The following is a 22,745-nucleotide window of genomic DNA, read 5'->3' as shown; positions in this document are numbered from 1 at the left end:
TAAATTAATGTAAGAGAACATCCATGTAACTACCACTTACATTGCCAACACCTCAAAATTTACTTAATTAAATTTACTCAATTAAAATCTCTCCGTGCTCAAATGTAGTCATTAATTATCCTGCCTTTTATGACAACCACTTCATAATCATGGGGATTTTATATTATTCCAGATAACATTTTGGCAGCGGTTATTCATTTCTTACCACGTTGAATCCATCCTTGTTTTCTGAGGCACACAATTACACTACATGGCTCAATCTTGTTGCAGTCAGGTTTGACCAGGTTGCCAGGTGCCTGTCAGTGAGTTGTGAGCTCAAGCGGGTGCCATTTCCAAGGGAGGCTCCAAGACAGCCTGCCTACTTCTCTGGCCTCTTTGCTTCCCATCAGTCAGAGCTGAAATGATTCTTCTCCAACCCTGCAAATGCTAACAGTGTCCTAGAGGACTGTGGAACAACATGCTAGAAGGATCCTGGGCCCCTGAGTGACTTTAAAAAACAGCTATACCACCTACTGAGACCATTCACCTCAGAACATGAGAGAGAAATAAACTTACTTTTTTTTTTTTTTTCGAGACAGGGCCTTGCTCTGTCGCCCAGGCTGGAGTTCGCAGCCTAAACCTCCCAGATTCAAGCAATCCTCCCACCTCAGCCTCCTAAGTAGCTGGGACTACAGGCACTTGCCACCGTGTCTGGCTAATTTTTTATTTTTTTGTGGAGACGAGGTCTTGCTGTGTTGCCTAGACTGGTCTCAAACTCCTGGGCTCACATGATTCTCCTGCCTCAGCCTCTCAAAGTGCTGGGATTACAGGCCTGTCCTACTATTTTTTTAGTATTATAAATTTTTTCCACAATATTTTTGGGGAGTCTCTTTGTAATACATTAGGAAACATGTTTGTTTTGTTTTGTTTTGTTTTGTTTTGTTTTGTTTTTTTGAGACGGAGTCTTGCTCTGTCGCCCAGGCTGGAGTGCAGTGGTGCAATCTCGGCTCACTGCAACCTCCTCCTCTTGGGTTCACGCCATTCTCCTGCCTCAGCCTCCTGAGTAGCTGGGACTGTAGGTACTCGCCACTATGCCCAGCTAATTTTTTGTATTCTTTACTAGAGACGGGGTTTCACTTTGTTAGCCAGGATGGTCTCAATCTCCTGACCTCATAATCCGCCCGCCTCGGCCTCCTAAAGTGCTGGGATTACAGGCGTGAGCTACCGCCCCCGGCCACGTGTTTTTTTTTTTTTTTTTTTAACTGAAATCTGTAATTCCACACAATTTTCCATCTTTTTTTTTTTTTTTTTTTTTTTTTTTTTTAAGATGGACTCTCACTCTATCACCCAACCTGTAATGCAGTGGTGCGATCTCAGCTCACTGTGACCTCCCCTTCCTGGGTTCAAGGGATTCTCCTGCCACAACCTCCTGAGTAGCTGGGATTACAGGCACCCACCACCATACCTGGCTAATTTTTGTATTTTTAGTAGAGACGGGGTTTCACCATGTTGGTTCGGTTGGTTTTAAACTCCTGACCTCAAATGATCCATCCAACTGCCTCAGCCTCCCAAAGACATTTTCTTAAAATTTTTTTTACATATTTGTATACATGCATGCATACATCATTTTAATATAAAATTGTGAGAAGGTTCAAGTTCATTTTTGCTTATTGAACCCTCTCGCTTATTGTTAACCTATGTTAACAATTTAGTATATGACTTTTATATTTTTGTTAATTTTTTTCTGTGATTATAACTTTTTTTGTTTGTTTGTTTGTTTGAGACGGAGTCTCGCTCTGTTGCCCAGGCTGGAGTGCAGTGGCGCGATCTCGGCTCACTGCAAGCTCCGCCTCCCGGGTTTACGCCATTCTCCTGCCTCAGCCTCCCGAGTAGCTGGGACTACAGGCGCCTGCCACCTCCCCTGGCTCGTTTTTTGTATTTTTTTAGTAGAGGTGGGGTTTCACCGTGTTAGCCAGGATGGTCTCGATCTCCTGACCTCGTGATCCGCCCGTCTCGGCCTCCCAAAGTGCTGGGATTACAGGCTTGAGCCACCGCGCCCGGCTGTGACTATAACTTCTATGGCTGGAGAGTCATGCACTACATAATGAATGTTTGGTCAATGACATACTGCACATATATTGGTGGTCCCATAAGATTATAATGGATCTGAAAAATTCCTGTCTCCTACTGACATCCTAGCTGTCCTGTTATCAGAGCACAATGCGTTACATTTTTTTTTTCCCCTGAGACAGAGTTTCACTCTTGTCACCCAGGCTGGAGTGCAATGGCGTGATCTCGGCTCACTGCAACCTCCACCTACCAGCTCAAGTGATTCTCCTGTCTCAGCCTCCTGAGTAGCTGGCATTACAGGTGCCCGCCACCATGCCTGGCTAATTTTTGTATTTTTAGTAGAGGCAGGGTTTTGCCATGTTGGCCAAGCTGATCTTGAACTCCTGACCTCAGGTGATCTGCCCGCCTCGGCCTCCCAAAGTGCTGAGTTTACAGACATGAGCCACCGTGCCCGGCTGCATTATGTTTTTGTTGTGATGCTGGCATAAACAAACCTACTGCACTACCAGGTGTATACAAGTATAGCACTCTATATAGTATATATCTATGTCATACCGTCAACTTACACAAACCTAAATGGCATAGCCTACTACACTGTACTATACTATGTATAATTGTATATACAATTATATGTAGCACATAGTACTTGAAAACAAATGACTATGTTACTGGTTTATATATTTACAATCGTATATATACTTTTCATCATTGTTTTAGGGTGTACTCCTACTTATGAAAAAAAAGCTAATTGTAAAACAGCTCCAGGCAGGTCCTTCAGGAGGTATCCAGAAGAGGGTACTGTTATCATAGGAAGTGACAGCTCCATATGTATTAGTGCCTCTGAAAACCTTCCAGGGGGTCAAGATACGGAAGTAGAAGGTGGTGATACTGATGCTCTTTACCGTGTGTAGGCCTAGGCTAATGTGTGTGTGTGTCTTAGTTTTAAGCAAGAAAGTTTAGAACTTTTTTTAAAAGTGAAATATCTTAATAGAGAAAAGGTTATGGAATCAAGATATGAGGAAAAAATATTTGTGTTCAGCTGTACAATGTGTTTTTGTCTTAAGGTAAATGTTATAAAAGAGTTCAAAAGTTCAAAAAATTTAAAAGTGTATAAAGTAAAAAATGTTAAAGTACATTGATTTTATTATTGAAGAAAGAAAATTTTTAAAAATAAATTTAGTGTGTCCTAAGTGTATAGTGTTTGTGAAGTCTATAGTAGTGTACAATAATGCACTAAGGTTTCACACTCACTCCCCACTCACTGATTCACCCAGAGCAACTGCCAGTCCTGCAAGCTCCATTTATGGTAAGTGCCCTATATAAGTGCCATTTTAAAATCTTTTATACTGTATTTTTACTTATGTTTAGATACACAGGTACTTACTGTTGTGTTACAGTTGCCTACAGTATTCAGTACAGTAACATGCTGTACAGGTTTGTAGCCTAGGAGCTATAGGCTAGACCATACAGCCTAGGATTGTAGTAAGCTATGCCATCTAGGTTTGTGTAAGTTCGCTATATGACAGCAGTCCCCAACCTTTTGGCACCAGGGACTGATTTCATGGAAGACAGTTTTTCTATGGGATAGGGGTTGGGGGGATGCTTTCAGGATGAAACTGTTCCACCTCAGATCATCAGGCATTAGATTCTCATAAGGAGCTCACAACCTATTCCTTGCTTGTGCAGTTCACAGTAGGGTTCATGCTCCTATGAGAATCTAATGCTGCTGCTGATCTGACAGGAGGTGGAGCTCAGGTGGGAATGCTCACTCACCTGCTGCTCACCTCCTGCTGTGTGGCCTGGTTCCTAATACTACAAACAGGTACTGGTCCTCCACTCAGGGGTTGGGGACCCTTGATCTGTGATGTTTTCGTAACAGTGAAGTCACCTAATGATGCGTTTCTCAGAACATATCCCACGTGACTGTAATTATAGCTTATATATATCTGTGCCAACCCTGCTTGTCAGGTGGCATTGGCTGAGGCATTTGTTGCAATGTATCACATTTCAGCTTCTGCAGGCTCAATTCTTCTAATCTCCAAGACCACTCCCCAGTAAACTTTCTGCTGACAAATCTCAGTCTCAGGGAACCTGATCTGCTACAGTTGGTGGCAGTTGTCTGAGAAAGTAGACATGTGATTTTGGAGTTTGGTCTCCCGCAGGTGAGCTGACACTGATGACCTCATCACAAGTTGTGGGTGGAATACAGATGGTAGTAGTGGAGTTAAAAGTTTGGCTCAGCTGAGTGCGGTGGCTCACACCTGTTAATCCCAGCACTTTGGGAGGCCGAGACGGGTGGATAACGAGGTCAGGAGATAGAGACCATCCTGGCTAACACAGTGAAATCCCGTCTCTACTAAAAATACAAAAAAATAGCCAGGCGTGGTGGCGGGCGCCTGTAGTCCAAGCCACTCGGGAGGCTGAAACAGGAGAATGGCGTGAACCCAGGAGGTGGAGCTTGCAGTGAGCCGAAATCGCGCCTCCGCACTCCAGCCTGGGTCGGCAAGAGCGAGAAGACTTTGGCTCAAGGTGGGTTTGTCTGGCTTACCAGTGGGAGCAGCTGCTCCAGCTGGGACAGTACTGCACATCTGAGAAGTACAAGGCAGTTGAAGACAATAGAATTGGATGGCTGTGGCTGGGAATAATAGATCCTATGGAAAAATACAAAAAAAGGCCGAGGGTGATAAGCAATTAAAGGCTAAACGTGAAAGCCAGAGGGCTTCCTGGGCAGCCTATAAAGAGACAGCCTGTAGCCATAGACCCAAGACTTAGTCCTGATTGCTTCAGAGAAACTTGAATTTTCAGCCCTGGTGGTGTGCTAGGGGTTTTTTTGTTTTGTTTTGTTTTTTTGTTGGTTTTTTTTTGGTGATACCTAGGCTGGAGGCCCGATCCGGTTCACTTTAACCTCCGCCTCCAGGGCTCAGGTGATTGTCCCAAGTAGCTGGGACTACAGGTGCGCACCACCACACCCTGTTAGTTTTTTTGTTTGTTTGTTTGTTTTTTAAGTACACATGGGGTTTCACCACGTTGCCTAGTTTGGTCTCGAATTCCTGGGCTCAAGACATCTGTCTTGGCCTACCAAAGTGCTGGTATTATAGGCATGAGCCACCCCCACCTGGTCAAGATTAAGGTCTTGATCTGAAGAAAGAGAGAGCAGACCCTGAGATACAGGATGAGAACCTTTGGATTGGTATATTTAAATCTTGATTGAAATACCACAGGGAGCCAAGAAAAAAAAAATCTTGAGTATCAGACCAGCTTGGGCAACATGGCGAAACCCGTGTGAATGCAAAATGTCAGGCAGGTCTCAATTTAGAAAGTTTATTTTGCCTAGGTTAAGGACATGCCTGTGACAGCCTTAGGAAGTCCTGAGACATGTGCCCAAGGTGGTTGGGGGTACTTTGCTTTTGTACATTTTAGGAAGACATGAGACATCAATATGTGTAAGACGTAATTGGTTCGGTCTGGTAAGGCAGGACAATGCGAAGTGGGGGCTTCCAGGTTAGAATTAGATAAGAGGGGCCAGGTGTGATAGCTCACCCCTGTAATCCCAGTATTTTGGGAGGCCAAGGCAGGTGAATCCCTTGAGTTCAGGAGTTCAAGACCAGACTGGCCAATGTGGTGAAACCCTGTCTCTACTAAAAATCGAAAATTAGCCGGGCATGGTGGCAGGTGCCTGTAATCCCAGCTACTTGGGAGGATGAGGCGGGAGAATTGCTTGAACCCGGAGACGGAGGTTGCAGTGAGCCAAGATTGCACCGCTGCACTCCAGCCTGGAGGATAGAATGAGACTCTGTTTCAAATGAGACTCTGTTTCAAAAACAAACAAACAAGTAGATAAGAGACAAAAGGTTGCATTCTTTTGAGTGCTTGATCAGCCTTCCACTGAATACACAATTTAGTGAGTCTTTATTTTTACATAAACAACAGGGGAGAGGAAGCAATCAGATCCCTATTTGTCTCAGGTGAACCTCAGATAGAATTTGACTTTGAATAGAATGGAGAGGCATGTTTGCCATAAGCAGTTCCCACTGTGACTTTTCCCTTTAACTTAGTGACTTGGGGTTCCCAAGATTTATTTTCCTTTCACACTCATCTCTACAAAAAATTAGTGGGGCATGATGGCACATAATCCCAGCTGTCTGGGTGGCTGTAATCCCAGCTATTTGGATGGCTGAGGAAGGGGGATTGTCACTTGAGCTTGGGAGGTGGAGGTTGCAGGGAGCTGAGATTGTGCCACTGCACTCCAGCCTGGGTAACAGAGTGAGACCCTGTTTCAAAAAAAAAAATAATAAATTGTAATAAATTTTATTTAAAAAATAAATCTTGAGGCCGGGCGCGGTGGCTCAACCCTGTAATCCCAGCACTTTGGGAGGCCGAGACGGGCGGATCACGAGGTCAGGAGATCGAGACCATCCTGGCTAACATGGTGAAACCCCGTCTCTACTAAAAACTACAAAAAACTAGCCGGGCGAGGTGGCGGCGCCTGTAGTCCCAGCTACTCGGGAGGCTGAGGCAGGAGAATGGCGTGAACCTGGGAGGCGGAGCTTGCAGTGAGCTGAGATCCGGCCACAGCACTCCAGCCTGGGTGACAGAGCGAGACTCCGTCTCAAAAAAAAAAAAAAAAAAAAAAAAAAAAAAAAAAAAAAAAATAAATCTTGAGTATCAGATACCTCTGAGACCTGCAGAAATGGCCCCACCCTGAGCGCTCCCCCCCACCCCCTGCCCGCAGCTTTGCTTGAAAACAATGGAGAGCTTCTGTCTTGAAAAATAAGACATGCTCCCTCATTATTTTATAGTACTTTAGGAAAAGTTTTTGGGGTGGGGAGGGAGAAACAGAAAAACTAAACAACGTTCATAATTCCCCAGATCTTTTTGTATAGTTACACACACGCATACATATGTCATTTCATATGGAACTGTGAAAAGATTCATAAATGTATTCTTCAGGCTTTTTCTTTTTTGCTGCCCCCTCCTCCTCTCCTGGTCATTAAGTCACAAAATAACCCAGCCAAAAAGTACTGGGCCTGTTGCAGTCCAGTCAGGGGACAGAAACCATAGAGTAATTTGAACAGGGAATGTTTAAGTCATTACTAACTAGTAGGATTAGCTACCAGGAATAGCTTTAGAGAAAATTCTAAAGAATCCCGCAATAGCAGACACAGGGAGCAGCTTCCTCCTCTATGGCTGAAGTGGGGTGCTGAAGGAAGGGACAAGTTTAGCAGAATCTCCCCCCTCAAGGCTGAGATTCAGACTGTCAAGAGGTTGTGGATGTCGCCCACCTGGTGGCCAAGAAGTTGGCTGACGTGCTGGAGTCAGTCTGGCAAGTGGGAACCCACCTATGGGGTATCACCGAACTCACTGAGAAGTTGGTAGGGGTGCCTGTGAAACTCAGTAGGAAGCTGCCCACGGGGATCGTCTGAAACTTGCTGAAGGGCTGGCTAGAATGTCTGTGGAAGTAGCTGGGAAGTGGCCAGTGGGGCTGCTCGTGGGTGTCTGGTACACTGGCTAAGAGCTGCAGGAGCAAGAAGAAAGGACAGCAAAGCACAGCAGCCAGAGGCCTCTTCTCTGGCAGCGTCCCTCTAGCACCCTCTGCTGACAGAGCTTAACATTGTGCCAGGTGGCAAAGGAGGTGTATTTTCTGTAGGGCAGGCAGTGTGGTGAGGGGTGAATTTGTAGCTGAGAGGCAGTACGTTGATAACTGGCACAGGGACGAAAGAGATTCTACTCCCAAGGAACTGCAGGACCTAACTGGTCATAAATGCAGGCCTGGGAGAGTACCTATGGGTGGGCTGGGTCTGAGGGTACTGGATTAAGGCAGGTGGAACTCTAAGGTTGGGTAAGGGAGAGTTTATTGATGCAGGATCACTTCAGAGACACTGGATTTGACAACCCGATGAAGATTCCAAGAGGTGGTGCCAACATACTGCTAGGATGACTTTTAGTTCCTTGTAGGAGAGGGTTCACACTAAGTGAAGTAGAAATGTTAGAACTGCCAGGGCAGATGTAAAAGAAGGCATGAAAAGCCAGGAGAGGTGGACATGCTAGAATGTCCATATTGTGGAGGGCTGGGAAACTCAGCAGGTAACAGTGTTCTGCAGAAGGGTGCTCTGGATGCTGTATTTACCGAAGCAATAATGAAAACTGATGAGGGAGTAGGGAGCATCGGCTTCACTGAGAATCTCAGTGGTGTCCTCTATAGACCAGGGATGATAATAGGAGATGCCTCGGCCGGGCGCGGTGGCTCAAGCCTGTAATCCCAGCACTTTGGGAGGCCGAGACGGGCGGATCACGAGGTCAGGAGATCGAGACCATCCTGGCTAACACTGTGAAAAAAATAAAAAAAACTAGCCGGGCGAGGTGGCGGGCGCCTGTAGTCCCAGCTACTCGGGAGGCTGAGGCAGGAGAATGGCGTAAACCCGGGAGGCGGAGCTTGCAGTGAGCTGAGATCCGGCCACTGCACTCCAGCCCGAGGGACAGAGCGAGACTCCGTCTCAAAAAAAAAAAAAAAAAAAGGAGATGCCTCCTGATAACAGTGAGGGAGACAGAATCCTGACATAGAGGCCAGGTGGTGGTGTCTGTCAGAAGCAGGGTAGGCACAGTTCTCATAAAGTGACTTCAGACCTGGAACTGACTGAAGGAGAGGCCAGGTCCCCAGGAGGAAGGACTGTGCAACACCATAGCAAGTGTATATGGCAGCTATTCCTCCTGTCTTTCCCCCAGGGAAACCTGTGGCCATTTACTCTGAGAACTTATACATGGGAGAGGGGGATACTGAAACATTCATATGATATTGATGCCTGGAGACCTAAAGTATCATCATGGTTTCTCTGTCAGAGGCACGAGGACTCAAGCAATCAATGGAACCTTGGCCCAGATGACACCATAATGGGAGGGCTCACTCTGAAGCCATTTTCCAAGTCCCCAAATGTTATTTGGAGTGAACAGACTGTTGGAAGAACCCTCAGGTACTGGCTCCTTGGCCTGAGGATGAGAGCTCTCATAGTGAGTAAGCTCAAGTGGATGACGCTGAAACTGCCTTCCCAGCAAAGATAGTGAATTAGTATAGCAATATGGCAACCCAGGAGAAATGGCAGAAGTTAGTGCCATCCTTAAACACCTACAGGATTCAGGGCACAGGGTGGTCCCTGTCATATATTCATTTAATTCACCAGGTAGGTGTTCATAGAAGTCAGATCCTGGAGAATAACAGTTGACACCACAAATAGTTCTGACCAAGTTATAGCCCTAATCACAGCCGGTGGCCTGGATGTGGCGTATGCAATTAACAAGACCTCAGGTATACGAAATGCAATTATTGATTTGGTGAACGCGTTCTTTTCCATCCCTGCAGAAGTACTCACTCTGAATGGACAATATAAATTTGCCCCTTGCCCCAGTGCTATGTTATCCAGCCATCCACTGTTTTGATGACATCATGCCGATCAGCATGAGCAAGAAATGGCAAGTTTGTTAGCTGTCTTGCTGTCCAACACATGGGAGATAAGCCCACAGATATTCTGGGACCCACCACAACCAGGAAGTTTTTGGAAGTTTGGTGGTCTGAGGGATAGGTAGGATATCCCCTTGCAAGTAAAGGACAAATCAGTGCCCTTTTTTTTTTTTTTTAAGACAGAGTTTCACTCTTGTTGCCCAGGCTGGAGTGCAATGGCGCGATCTCAGCTCAGCACAACCTCTGTCCCCCAGGTTCAAGCGATTCTCCTGCCTCAGCCTTCCAAGTAGCTGGGATCACGGGGATGCGCCACCATGCCTGGCTAATTTTTGTTGTTGTTGTTAGTAGAGATAGGCTTTCTCCATGTTGGTCAGGCTGGTCTCGAACTCCCGACTTTAGGTGATCTGCCTACCTTGGCCTCCCAAAGTGCTGGGATTACAGGCGTGAGCCACCGAGCCCAGCCACCTTTTTTTTTTTTTTTTTTTTTTTTTTTTTCAAGAGACTGGGTCTCACTATATTGCTCAGGCTGTCCTCAAACTCTTGGGATCAAAGTGATCTGCTTCAGTCTCCCAAATAGCTGGGACTACAAGTGAACACCTGGCAAAATTACTGCATTTTTAAGAATGAAGCATTAAGAATGAAGATGTCAACTGGTGGAGTCATCCTGCAACGTGGTTAACCATATTAACCATTAAGAGTGAAACGTAACACGTGATAGCCATCTCTGGATTTAGGGAGTGGAGGCAGCATATTCTACATTGGGAATACTGGATAGGAAAGCATCCTATAAGAGGCCTAGGCTGTGAAGCAAGTGGCCCAGCTACTTGGACTTCCAACCCAACAGACCTTGTGATGTTAGAGGTATCTGTAGTGGGGAAAGATGCCATGTGAGGCTTAAGGCAAAGCCCCAGCAGGAAGATCTCAATGCAGACCTCCTAGAACTCTGGAGCAAGGCAATGCTATTTGCAGAAAAGAATTATAAATTTTTCAAAAACAAAGCTGTCATGCTACTGGGCCCTCGTAGGGATGGAGCGTGAGGCCATGGTGACATCAAGTGACCATGAGCCAGAACTGCCAGCATGAGCTGGTTCTGTCAGACCCACGGAGAGGTGAGCGTGCAGCTGTCCATTGCAAGTTGGAAGTGGCTCATTTAGTGCTAGGTACAAGCAGGCACAACCAAGCTTCTCGTGTGGCCCAGAACCCATGACATCATCAGTGCTGGCACTGGTACTTCTAAAGGGGGCAGTCTTAAGACCAGCTGATGGAGGCAGGAAAAGTTCGAGCTTGGTTCATGGTGGGTGGGCTCTGAACAGCCTGATTTAGGCAGCCCTGGACGACAGCGCTCAAGGGAAACCCAATGGGTAGAACGTTGGGTGGTGCCCTTGACTACTTGGTGTGGAAGGAGAAGTGGCCCCAATGTTAACACATTTGGAACTCTTGGGCAATGGTTAGTAGCTTGATGGGTTGCTCAGGTACCTGGAATAAGAAAGATTGGAAGATCAGGGGCTTCCTGGAGTAAGGCATGTGGAGGGATCTGTGGGAACAGACATGAAGTACATCCCACCCGAGAACATTCACCATGAGGACACACCAAACCAGCACATTAATAGGATGACTTAGCCAGTTGACATCTACTAGCCTCTGCCATCTGCTCTGCCCATGCTGGCACACTGGGCTCTCTCATGGAGTAATCATGGGGTGGGTAGATGCTGTGCATGGCCCATAGCATGGGGCTCCCCCTCACCAGAGCTGACCTAGCTATTTCTCTGCTGAACATCCAGTCTTCCAACAAGAAAGGCCAAACACTGAGTCCCCAGTTGCACCTTCCTTGGAGGGAAACAGTCATTTGACAACACTGAACCCCTTGTGCCCTAGAAGGTACAGTGATTCATCTTGGCTGGAACCAACACATGTTATAGGCATGGGTTTGCCTTTCCCGTTCTCATGGATTGAGTCAGCTCCGTCACCCAAGTTTCACAGAGTGTTTGATCCACAGAATCCTGCACACAGCCAAGGAACTGCAGCAGTGGGCACATGAGAATGGGACCCACTGGCTCCCTCACAGCCACACACCAAGAAGCTGCCAGCCTGATGGAGCAGCAGGATAGGATGGTCTGTGGAAGGCACAGCTCACCTCGTGGGCAGCCTGGAGGTGACACCTGCGATGAAGCAGTCACCTCCAGGGTGCAGTCTGCACTGCAAATCACTGACCAGTACGTGGTACAGTGTCCTTGGTTTGTGGGATAAATGGGTCTGGGAACCAAAAGGTGAAACTCATCACTCCCAGTGACCCACTTAGAAATCTGTATTTCTCCCCCACACTCCTTTGGGTTCTTAAGGTTTAAAGGTCTTGATTCTCAAAGGGAAAACCTTTCCAGCAGGGGCAAATGAAGAATGCCATTTAATTTCCAGCTCTGGCTGCTGCCTGGTTATTTCGAGCTCCTCGTGCCAAGAGACTGGCTGGCAAGGAATGTAATTTCCATCTTCTGGGGTGACTGACCATGGGCATCAGGTGGAGGTAGAACTGTTACTGCCACCACACCTGGCTACCACCACGCTTGCCACCACACTGGGGGCAGAGATGCACCCAGGTGATGTGATTGGCCACCTCATGGTCCCCTGCCCAAATTTGATGGCAAATGCAGGGGCTATGGCCAGAGAAGGGCATGGTGGCCAGGGGCTTACCTCTCAGGGATGAGGGTTTGGGTTACCTGATCGAGTAAGCTAAGCCACCTAGAGCAGTAGAGGAGATAGGCAAGGGTGAGGATGAACCCTAGCATGGGCAGTAGAGGGGGGAGATGAATGTAATTTGCAACCTCGAGGCCAGCTGCAGCAACAAGATGTAGTTCATCCCAGTACCTTCCCTTTTTAAATTTCCCCAGGAAAAGGCCCACCAGAATCCTACAGGAGCTGCTCCCAGAACGTCTCTGAAGCAAGTGGCTATGAGCAGCACAGTGTGGACTGTAGCGAGCACTGTGGTGCCCATGGATGCCCCTTTAGTACTGAAGCACTGTCCCTGCTCCTGGGACAGCCCCTCCCCAATTGCCTGGCTGCAAAGAACTTCTTTGCTCAAGGGCCCACCCCTTCCCCAGGAGTGACTGGTCCAGTGACTAGTTTGTGCAGGGGTATAAAAACCCAGCTGCCTTGACCCACTGGGAGACACCTCTGCAGGACTGTGCTCAGCCCAGGGCAGACCTTTGAGTGACTGCATCTTAGCCATCGTCTTCCTTGGTTGGGTTGTGCCTCCTTCACTCTCCAATCACCTTTTCAAATGCAAGCCTTCATCACAGAGGTGGTCTCCCAGGGGACCCGACCTGTGCCAGTGTTACGTGCATAACATCTTCGTGTACATAAGTGGGGAGATTTGGTCATTATTTTTAAAAATAAGGTCATCATCTTCAGTCAATCACTATAGATGGAGTCATTTTCCCCCCTGCAATCTATGTTTTAACAAGGTCATTCTTTTTAGTGGCTATGTATTTCATGATGTGGATATTATGTAATTTATTCCTCAGTTTTCTTCTGATTGGTATCTACTTTATTTTCAGTCTTTTGCCATCATGAGCAATACTGCTATAAATGTTTTGGTTTAAACCTGTTTACTGTTGCATATATTTCTGTGAAACAGCCAAGAGTGAGATTATTTGGTTAGATGATTGATATTATTTTCTGTTTTTGTTGAGGCAAGAACACACTCTCTCTCTCATATATATATATGGCTGAGGTATATATAGATACGTGTGTATATATATATTGTATATGTATATGTGTATATATATATAAAAAACAGCACACATATCCTAAGTTAAGTTTAGGTCAAAATTTCACAAACCCACACCCAGTTCAGGAAACATCACTAGCATTCCCAGAGGCCCATGTTAAGCTCCCTGTGACCCACTCCTCCCAATTTCCAAGAGTGATGTACGCATTATTAATTTTAATAAGTCTTGACAGTTTGCCTTCTAGAAAGAGTCTATTTACATTTTTACCAGCAATACATGAGACTACCTCTTCCCCTCCGTTTTCAGTTATAGTTAATTTGCATTTCCCTGAGTATTGTATTCGTTTCCTGTTTGGGTTTTCTGTTTGTGTATTGCCTCTTCCTATTCTTTGTTCATTTTTCTGTTGAATTGTTTGTCTTATTTGTAAATGTATGATAACTTGTTGTATATATAGCAATTAACTCTTTGTCATTTTTGTTCCAAATAGTTTTCCCAATGCATTTATTTTCTTTTTGATGTGGTGCTAGTTATACCAGCCCTATTAATTGATCTATCCTTTTCTATTGAATTGGAATACTATCTTTGTTGTATATAAAGTCTTGGGATCAGTCTCTGGGTTGTCTGTTCTGTTCTAGAGGTCTTTTCTGTCTCTTTTGTTTTTTCTTTTTAAGCTTACTTTTTTTTTTTTTTTCCCCCAAGATGGAGTCTTGCCCTATCACCCAGGTTTGAGCGCAGTGGCACGATCTCAGGTCACTGCAACCTCCGTTTCCTGGGTTTAAGCAATTCTCCTGCCTCAGCCTCCCAAGTAGCTGGGATTGCAGGCGCTTGCCACCACACCTGGCTAATTTTTGTATTTTTAGTAGAGGCGGGGTTTCACCATGTTGGCCAAACTGGTTTTGAGCTTCTGACCTCAGGTGATCCACCCGCCTCGGCCTCCCAAAGTGCTGAGACTACAGGCGTGAGTCACCGCACCTGGCCTAAGCTTACATTTCTTGTCTCTTTGTACTTTGAAATTATTTATTAAATTAAAATATCCCTGTAGGGTCTTCAGTTGGAATTGCCTTAAATTTGGAAGAATTAAACATTTTGTGATATATATCCTAATGCTGTGTCTTTTAATTTGTACAGATCTTTTTTTATGCCATTTAATAAGATTTTACATTTTCATCATTGAGAACCTTGTATCTTTTTTTGTTGTGTTTATTCTAAGTATAATGTTTTTATATTGTAAGTGGAATATTTTTCCCATTTGCATTTTTAGGTTGTTATTTTTCCTGCAGAGGAAATGTATGTCACAGTGGTTAAGAGCACAGACTCCCAAATCATATTGCCTGGGGTTAGATCCTGGTTCTGTCACTTACTGTTCAGCCCAGGCTTATTGAAATTAAGACAAAAATGTAAATTAGAAGCTTGTTTTAATGATGTTTTACTGAACCTTTAACTGCTTCACTGCAGTATTCAGTCTAAGAATTTCCCCAAACCTTTAATAATACTTTTAAGGTTTCTATAAATGTTGACCTTAGGTTTTTAGAGTCATGTATTCAAATGCAAATGCCAAATAATGATTTTTAATAAATGTTTTATGATTATATAGAGCTATCTTCAGTTAACGTGAAGGTACTTTACATAAATATTTATTGCAGTGGTACTAAGCATTTTACTTGTGAATTTTATTACATTGTTTTAAGTAAGTTAATAATGAATAAATAAGCATGATTATAGAGGTTATTTCAGTGTTAACTGTATTACTTAGATATTAGTGTTTCTTTAATGCCCTATGTTTCTTTTTTTGTTGTTTTTAAAAGCTACAGAAGTGATAAACAAGTCCAGTGTTAAGTATTCAGTACAACTTGAAGATGGGAAGAATCGATCACCAGAAAAAAGGGTAAATCATTGCAAATATGAGTAATTTTAAACAGATAACACTCATTTGTTCAACAGATGTTCTACTATGTGCTAAGCACTGTAGATACAACACCTAAAAAAAAAAAAAGGGTGTTCTTGCTCTCCAAGAGCTTATAGTTTAATTTGGATGTGGGGAGGGGCAAGTAAGTGCCATGAGAGAAGTAAGTTCAGAGTGCTCTGGGACAATAGGAGGGACATCTAACTCAGTTTTGTGCTATTTCATTTTGCCCTTCTGGGTGTTGAGGAGAAGAATCAGGGATGTCTTTCTGAAGTATGAAAATTATATCTGAGTTGAGATCTATTGGATGATTAGGAGTTGATCAACCTAGGCTGGATGCAGTGGCTCACGTAATCCTAGCACATTGGGAAGCTGAGCAGGGTGGATCACTGGAGGCCAGGAATTTGAGACCAGCTTGGACACCATAAGGAGACTCTGTCTCTACAAAAAATAATACAAAAAAAAAAAAAAATTAACTGAGCATGGTGGCCTGCTCCTATAGTCCCAACTACTCAGGAGGCTGAGGCTGGAGGATCACTTGAGCCAAGGAGTTTGAGGCTGCAGTGAGCTGTGATTGCACCACAGCACTCCAGCCTGGGCAACAGAGCAAGACTCAGTCTCTAAAAAATAGAAATAAAAAATAAAAAGATCCCCACCTTTAAGGGAGTAGGGGCAGGACATTGAGAACATTTTCAGATAAGGGAAGAAAGCTTGGAACTTTGGGTAGTGGAAATAATAGAAGTTCAGAAAGGCAGGGATATAACATTCACAATGGGTGCGTTATGTGGTATGGGCTAGAGACGAGATATAAGAAGAGGTTGTGGCCGGGCGCGGTGGCTCACACCTGTAATCCCAGCACTTTGGGAGGCCGAGGCGGCGGATCATGAGGTCAGGAGATCGAGACCATCCTGGCTAACATGGTGAAACCTCATCTCTACTAAATATACAAAAATTAGCCAGGCGTGGTGGCGGGCGCCTGTAGTCCCAGCTACTTGGGAGGCTGAGGCAGGAGAATGGCGTCAACCCGGGAGGCGGAGCTTGCAGTGAGCTGAGATCGCTCCACTGCACTCCAGCCTGGGCGACAGAACGAGACTCTGTCTCAAAAAAAAGAAAAGGTGGTATCACCAAAGACTTTCATACTTGTGTATGAAAGTGGTAGAGGCAACATAATGTTTAAGAGAATGGACTTTGGAGTAAACTACCTGTGTTCAAGTCCCAAGCTAACTAAATTTAAACCTAGACTCCCTATAGTAAAGTGAGATAATAGGACCTGTCTCTTGGGTTGATGGGATAATTATTTGTCCCTGGGTTCATAGGATGATTATCTGCCCTTTGAGTGGAGGGAAGAGGCATCTTCCACAGAGAAGGACTCTTCTCTTCTTCCCTCTGTAAATGAATGGGAATTGTATCTCTCAATGGTGAACAAACTGTGCTCCTTGGATCCCGAAGGCAGGGGTCTGCAAACTTTTTGCTCCCTTTCTCTCAAAATAATTTTGTTGTTTTTGTTTGTTTGTTCGAGACAGCCCCTCACTCTGTTGCCCAGGGTGGAGTGCAGTGGTGTGATCACAGCTTATTGCAATTTCCACCTCTACCTCCACCACCATGCCCAGCTAATTAATTGAGTCCTGGACTCAAGTGATCCTCCCAACTCAGCCTCCCAAGTAGCTGACACTAGAGGCACACACTATCATTGCCCAGCTAATTTTTGTATTTTTGGTAGAGGCAGGGTTTCACCATGTTGCCTGGGCTGGCCTCAAACTCCTGGGCTCAAGCAATCCTCCTGCCTTGGCCTCCCAAAGTGCTGGGATTACAGGCGTGAGCCCCCATGCCTGGCCATCTCAAACTGTATGTACTGCCTGAGATATTTTAAAGTTGAAATTTAAAATCTGTATCACAAGTTTAAAAAATTGCAAAGTACGTGATTTCTGCTCTATTGTTAATATTGACATTTTTACTGTTGCATTATTTAAAATATATTCACAAAAATTAAATACTGTACTTTGACAACTTGATATCCACAATCATCTCATTATTATTATTATTTGGAGATGGAGTCTTGCTCTGTCACCTTAACTGGAGTGCAGTGGCGTGATCTCAACTCACTGCCACCTCCGCCTCCTGGGTTAAGTGATTCTCCTGCCTCAGCCTCCTGAGTAGGTAGGATTACAGGTGCCCACCACCACACCCAGCTAATTTTTGTATTTTTAGTAGATACGGAGTTTCACCATGTTGGCCAGGCTGGTCTCGAACTCCTGACCTCAGGTGATCTGCCCGCCTCGGCCCCCTAAAGTGTTGGGATTATAGGTGTGAGTCACCGTGCCTGGCCTATTTTATTTATTAACTTATTTATTTACTTATTTATTATTTTTTGAGATGGAATCACACTCTGTCACCAAGGCAGGAGTGCAGTGACGCGATCTTGGCTCACTGCAACCTCCGTTTCCCGGGTTTAAACGATTCTCCTGCCTCAGCCTCCCGAGCAGCTGGGGTTACAGGCGCACACCACCATGCCCGGCTAATTTTTATGTTTTTAGTAGAGACAGGGTTTCACCATATTGGCCAGGCTGGTCTGGAACTCCTGACCTCATGATCCACCTGCCTGGGCCTCCCAAAGTGTTGAGATTACAGGTGTGAGCCACCATGCCCGGCCTCTTTTTATTGTTATTATTATTTTGAGACTTTCTCACTGTGTCGCCCAGGCTGAAGTACAGTGTGGTGTGACCATGGCTCACTGTAGCCTTGACCTCCTGGGCTCAGGTGATCCTCTCACCTCAGCCTCCTGAGTAGCTGGGACTATAGGCACATGACACCACGCCCAGCTGATTTTTGTATTCTTTGTAGGAAGACAGGATTTTGCCATTTTGCCATTTTGCCCAGGCTGGTCTTGAACTCCTGGGCTCAAGCAGTCCTCCTGCCTCAGCCTCCCAAAGGGCCAGGATTATGGGTGTGAGCCACTGTGCTCCGCCCACAATAATCCCCTTAAAAAAGAGCAAGATCTTCAACAGTTTGAAATTTTATATTTTTCTTTTTCTCCTTGAATTCCTTTCTTGTTTACTCCTTCACGGAATTTTTAGTGTAATTTTATGCTTGAAAGCCTACTCTTGGAAACCATGTATTTGAAACAAAAATACAAGTATGCATTAAAAATTTTCATAACATATGACCAAGCGTTAAAACATTTTCTTTTGGCCGGGCGCGGTGGCTCAAGCCTGTAATCCCAGCACTTTGGGAGGCCGAGACAGGTGAATCACGAGGTCAGGAGATCGAGACCATCCTGGCTAACACGGTGAAACCCCGTCTCTACTAAAAAATACAAAAAATTAGCCAGGCGAGGTGGCGGGCGCCTGTAGTCCCAGCTAGTCGGGAGGCTGAGGCAGGAGAATGGCGTGAACCCGGGAGGCGGAGTTTGCAGTGCGCTGAGTTCCGGCCACTGCACTCCGGCCACTGCACTCCAGCCTGGGGGACAGAGCGAGCCTCTGTCTCAAAAAAGGACTTATTTATGATAACACTTTATTTTTAAGGTTTCTTCCTTTTCCTTTTTTTTTTTTTTTTTTTGAGACGGAGGCTCACTCTGTCGCCCAGGCTGGAGTGCAGTGGCTGGATCTCAGCTCACTGCAACCTCCGCCTCCCAGGTTTACGCCATTCTCCTGCCTCAGCCTCCCGAGTAGCTGGGACTACAGGCGCCCGCCACCTCACCCGGCTAGTTTTTTGTATTTTTTAGTAGAGACGGGGTTTCACCGTGTTAGCCAGGATGGTCTCGATCTCTTGACCTCATGATCCGCCCGTCTCGGCCTCCTAAAGTACTGGGATTACAGGCTTGAGCCACTGCGCCCGGCCAAACATTTTCTTTCAAAATTATTTAAAAGGTAATATTAATATAGTCATTCAAAGCAACATATATATATGTGTGTGTGTGTGTATATATATATATAAAATAAGCCTTGACTGGGTACGCTGGCTCACACCTGTAATCCTAGCACTTTGGGAGGCCAAGGCAGGCAGATTGCTTGAGTCCAGGAGTTTGCGATGAGCCTGGGGAACATGGTGAAACCCCATTCTACTAAAAATAGAAAAATTCGCTGGGTGTGGTGGTGAACCCCTGTAGTCACAGCTACATGGGAGGCTGAGTTGGAAGGATCACCTAAACCGGGGACATGGAGGTTGCAGTGAGCTGAGATTGTGCCACTGCCCTTCAACCTGGGCAACAGAGCAAGACCCTGTCTCAAAATAAAAAAAAAAAAAACAAGGAAAAGAGAAGAAACCTTAAAAATAAAGTGTTATCATAAATAAGTCCTATAATGAAATGGATAGGATTGCTTTCCCCACCTTGATTAGTTTGTGGATCTATGAATGTATATTGTACATTGATGGAATGAGAATGAGACAGGTAGAGAACTGCTACTGAGTTGGGTTTAATTTTTTTTTTTTTTTTTCAAGACAGAGTCTTGCTCTGTCACCCAGGCTGGAGTGCAATGGCACGATCTTGGCTCACTGCAACCTCCACCTTCCGAGTTCAAGCGATTCTCCTGCCTCAGCCTCCTGAGTAGCTAGGATTACAGGCATGCGCCACCATGCCCAGCTAATTTTTGTATTCTTTTTTTTTTTTTTTTTGAGACGGAGTCTCGCTCTGTCGCCCAGGCTGGAGTGCAGTGGCCAGATCTCAGCTCAATGCAAGCTCCGCCTCCCAGGTTTACGCCATTCTCCTGCCTCAGCCTCCCGAGTAGCTGGGACCACAGACGGCCGCCACCTCGCCTGGCTAGTTTTTTGTATTTTTTAGTAGAGACGGGGTTTCACCGTGTTAGCCAGGATGGTCTTGATCTCCTGACCTCGTGATCCGCCCGTCTCGGCCTCCCAAAGTGCTGGGATTACAGGCTTGAGCCACCGCGCCCGGCCAATTTTTGTATTCTTAGTAGAGACGAGGTTTCTCCATGTTGGCCAGAATGGTCTCAAACTCTTGACCTCATGATCTGCCCACCTCAGCCTCCCAAAGTGCTGGGATTACAGGTGTGAGCCACTGTGCCTGGCCCCAAAAATTTTTTTTAGTAGATAGATTAACATATTATTAAATAGTTTTGGTGATTTCATTTTCTCTATAAATGGTCTTTACTTGGAAGTTGTAAATTATTAATCTTCTCTCTTATGCACATATGCAACATACTCCTGTCCATGACATCTCTCATTACATGCATTGATTCCCAGAACAGGGGCTTGTTGGAGGCTTTTGAGCTTTTTTTTTGAGACAGAGTTTCGTTCTTATCACCCAGGCTGGAGTGCAATGGTACAGTCTCGGCTCACTGCAGCCTCCACCTCCTGGATTCAAGTGATTCTCCTGCCTCAGCCTCCCGAGTAGCTGGAATTACAGGCTCCTGCCACCATGCCCAGCTAATTTTTTTTTTTTTTTTTTTTTTTTTTTTTTTTTTTTTGAGACGGAGTCTCGCTCTGTCGCCCAGGCTGGAGTGCAGTGGCCGGATCTCAGCTCACTGCAAGCTCCGCCTCCCGGGTTTACGCCATTCTCCTGCCTCAGCCTCCCGAGTAGCTGGGACTACAGGCGCCAGCCAACTCGCCCGGCTAGTTTTTTTTTTTTTTTTTTGTATTTTTTAGTAGAGACGGGGTTTCGCCGTGTTAGCCAGGATGGTCTCGATCTCCTGACCTCACGATCCACCCGTCTCGGCCTCCCAAAGTGCTGGGATTACAGGCTTGAGCCACCGCGCCCGGCCTAATTTTTGTATTTTTAGTAGAGACGGAGTTTCACCATGTTGGCCAGACTCGTCTCAAATTCCTGACCTCAAGTGATCCACCCGCCTCAGCCTCCCAGAGTGCTGGGATTACAGGTGTGAGCTACTACTCCTGACTGGCTTTTGAGCTCTTGATCCAGATATGCATGCCTACCTTGGTTGAGAAAAATCACTGCTCTAGAAGACACTATGTGGTTTCCTTAAAAGGTTTGATCATAGAGGCCGTGCGCAGTGGCTCATGCCTGTAATCCAAGCACTTTGGGAGGCCGAGGCAGGCAGATCACCAGGTCAGGAGATCGAGACCATCCTGGCTAACACAGTGAAACCCCGTCTCTACTAAAAATATTTAAAAAAATCAGCCGGGCGTGGTGGTGGGCGCCTGTAGTCCCAGCTACTCGGGAGGCTGAGGCAGGAGAATGGCGTGAACCCTGGAGGTGAAGCTTGCAGTGAGCCCAGATCGTACCACTGCACTCCAGCCTGGGCAACAAAGCCAGACTCTGCCTCAAAAAAAAAAAAAAAAAAAAAAAAGAACAAGTTTTGATTATAGATAATATGAAGATTGTGTCTCTGTATTACTTTAGACAAGTTTTTACCAGAAATTAGTTTGGTTTATAAATCTGTCTCATGAATCCATATTCTAATGAAATATTTTCCATTTTTCTGTAGAATCTTAACTCTTTAAGAAGTCAGACATCAAGAGGTTCCACCAAGCTCTCTCCTCAGTCCTTCAGTGTCAGACTCACAAATCAGCTATTTACTGACCAAAAACAGAAGAGCATCAGCTCATTGGCTCTTTCAAGTTGTTTAATTCCACAGTATAATCAAGAGGCTTCAGTTCTACAGAAAAAGGAGCATGAAAGAAAGCATTTCCTAATGGAGAATATAAATAATGAAAATAAAGGAAGCATTAATCTTAAAAGAAAACATATTACGTATAATAATTCTTCGGAGAAAACAAGTAAACAAATGGCGTTGGGAGAAGATACTGATGAGGCTGAAGCCTACCTAAATTCTGGGAACTCAGGAGCATTGAAAAAATATTTTTGTGATACTAGGCATTTGGATGATTGGGCAAAAAGCCAGCTGATTGAAATGCTCAAACAGGCAGCAGCTCTGGTGGTAACTCTGATGTATACTGATGGTTCCACCCAGTTAAGAGCTGACCAGGTTAGTAAACAGTGATGGTTTTTACTTGCTGTCTTGACACCATAAAAGAAGCCCATTTCCTTAGTGTCTGATTTTGATAGGAGAGCTAGAAACATGATTTTAAGGCTTTCCCTCCCCTCCAGTGGTAAGTGATTGACAATGTATAGCTCCCATCGGTTTCTTAGGAAACTGCAAAACTGTTTTCCAGAGTCGGTGTGCCATTTTACTTTCCACCAGCAGTGTACTAGGGTTTCAAATTCTCTACCTCCTTGTCAACACTTGTTGTTGTCTATTTTTTTTATTTTAGCCATTCTAGTGATTCTGAAGTGGTATTTCATGGTGGTTTTAAATTGTATTTCCCTATTACCTAGTGACATTGAGCATCTTTTCATGTGCTTATTGGTCATTCATATATCTTCTTTGATATCTTCTTTCTGTTTTGATGATTTGATGAAATGTCTGTTCAAATTTTTTGCTCATTTAAAAATTGGGTTATTTGTGTTTTATTTTGGATCTGTAAGCATTCTTTATATATTATGATACAAGTCTCTTATAAGATATATCATTTATACTTCCGCCAATTTCTGGCTTATTTTTTAAAAATTTATTGAGGATGTCTTTTGAAGCACAAAATTTTTACAATTTGATCTCTGTTGATTTTTTAAAAAAATCTTTCCCTCCCTCCTTCCCTTCCTTCCCTCCCTCCCTCCCTCCTTCCCTCCCTCTCCTTTCCTCTC

The 22,745-nt window shown here is 45.0% G+C and overlaps 1 protein-coding gene across 1 annotated transcript in view; it reads left to right on the top strand.

The window, feature by feature from the left end:
• POLN (DNA polymerase nu) overlaps positions 1 to 22,745 on the top strand; it is a 167,305-nt gene that overhangs the window by 15,514 nt on the left and 129,046 nt on the right. The window contains exons 4-5 of the mRNA XM_030920310.1: positions 15,030 to 15,109; positions 21,529 to 22,029. Of these exons, the coding sequence (XP_030776170.1) occupies positions 15,030 to 15,109; positions 21,529 to 22,029 (581 nt within the window). The remainder of the gene's footprint in view (positions 1 to 15,029; positions 15,110 to 21,528; positions 22,030 to 22,745) is intronic.

This window comes from Rhinopithecus roxellana, chromosome 2 (genome assembly GCF_007565055.1).
Source record: "Rhinopithecus roxellana isolate Shanxi Qingling chromosome 2, ASM756505v1, whole genome shotgun sequence".
In the NCBI taxonomy this organism is placed as follows: domain Eukaryota; kingdom Metazoa; phylum Chordata; class Mammalia; order Primates; family Cercopithecidae; genus Rhinopithecus; species Rhinopithecus roxellana.
The sequence above is the reverse complement of the archived record's forward strand: the minus strand, read 5'-3'. Positions and strand labels throughout refer to the sequence as shown.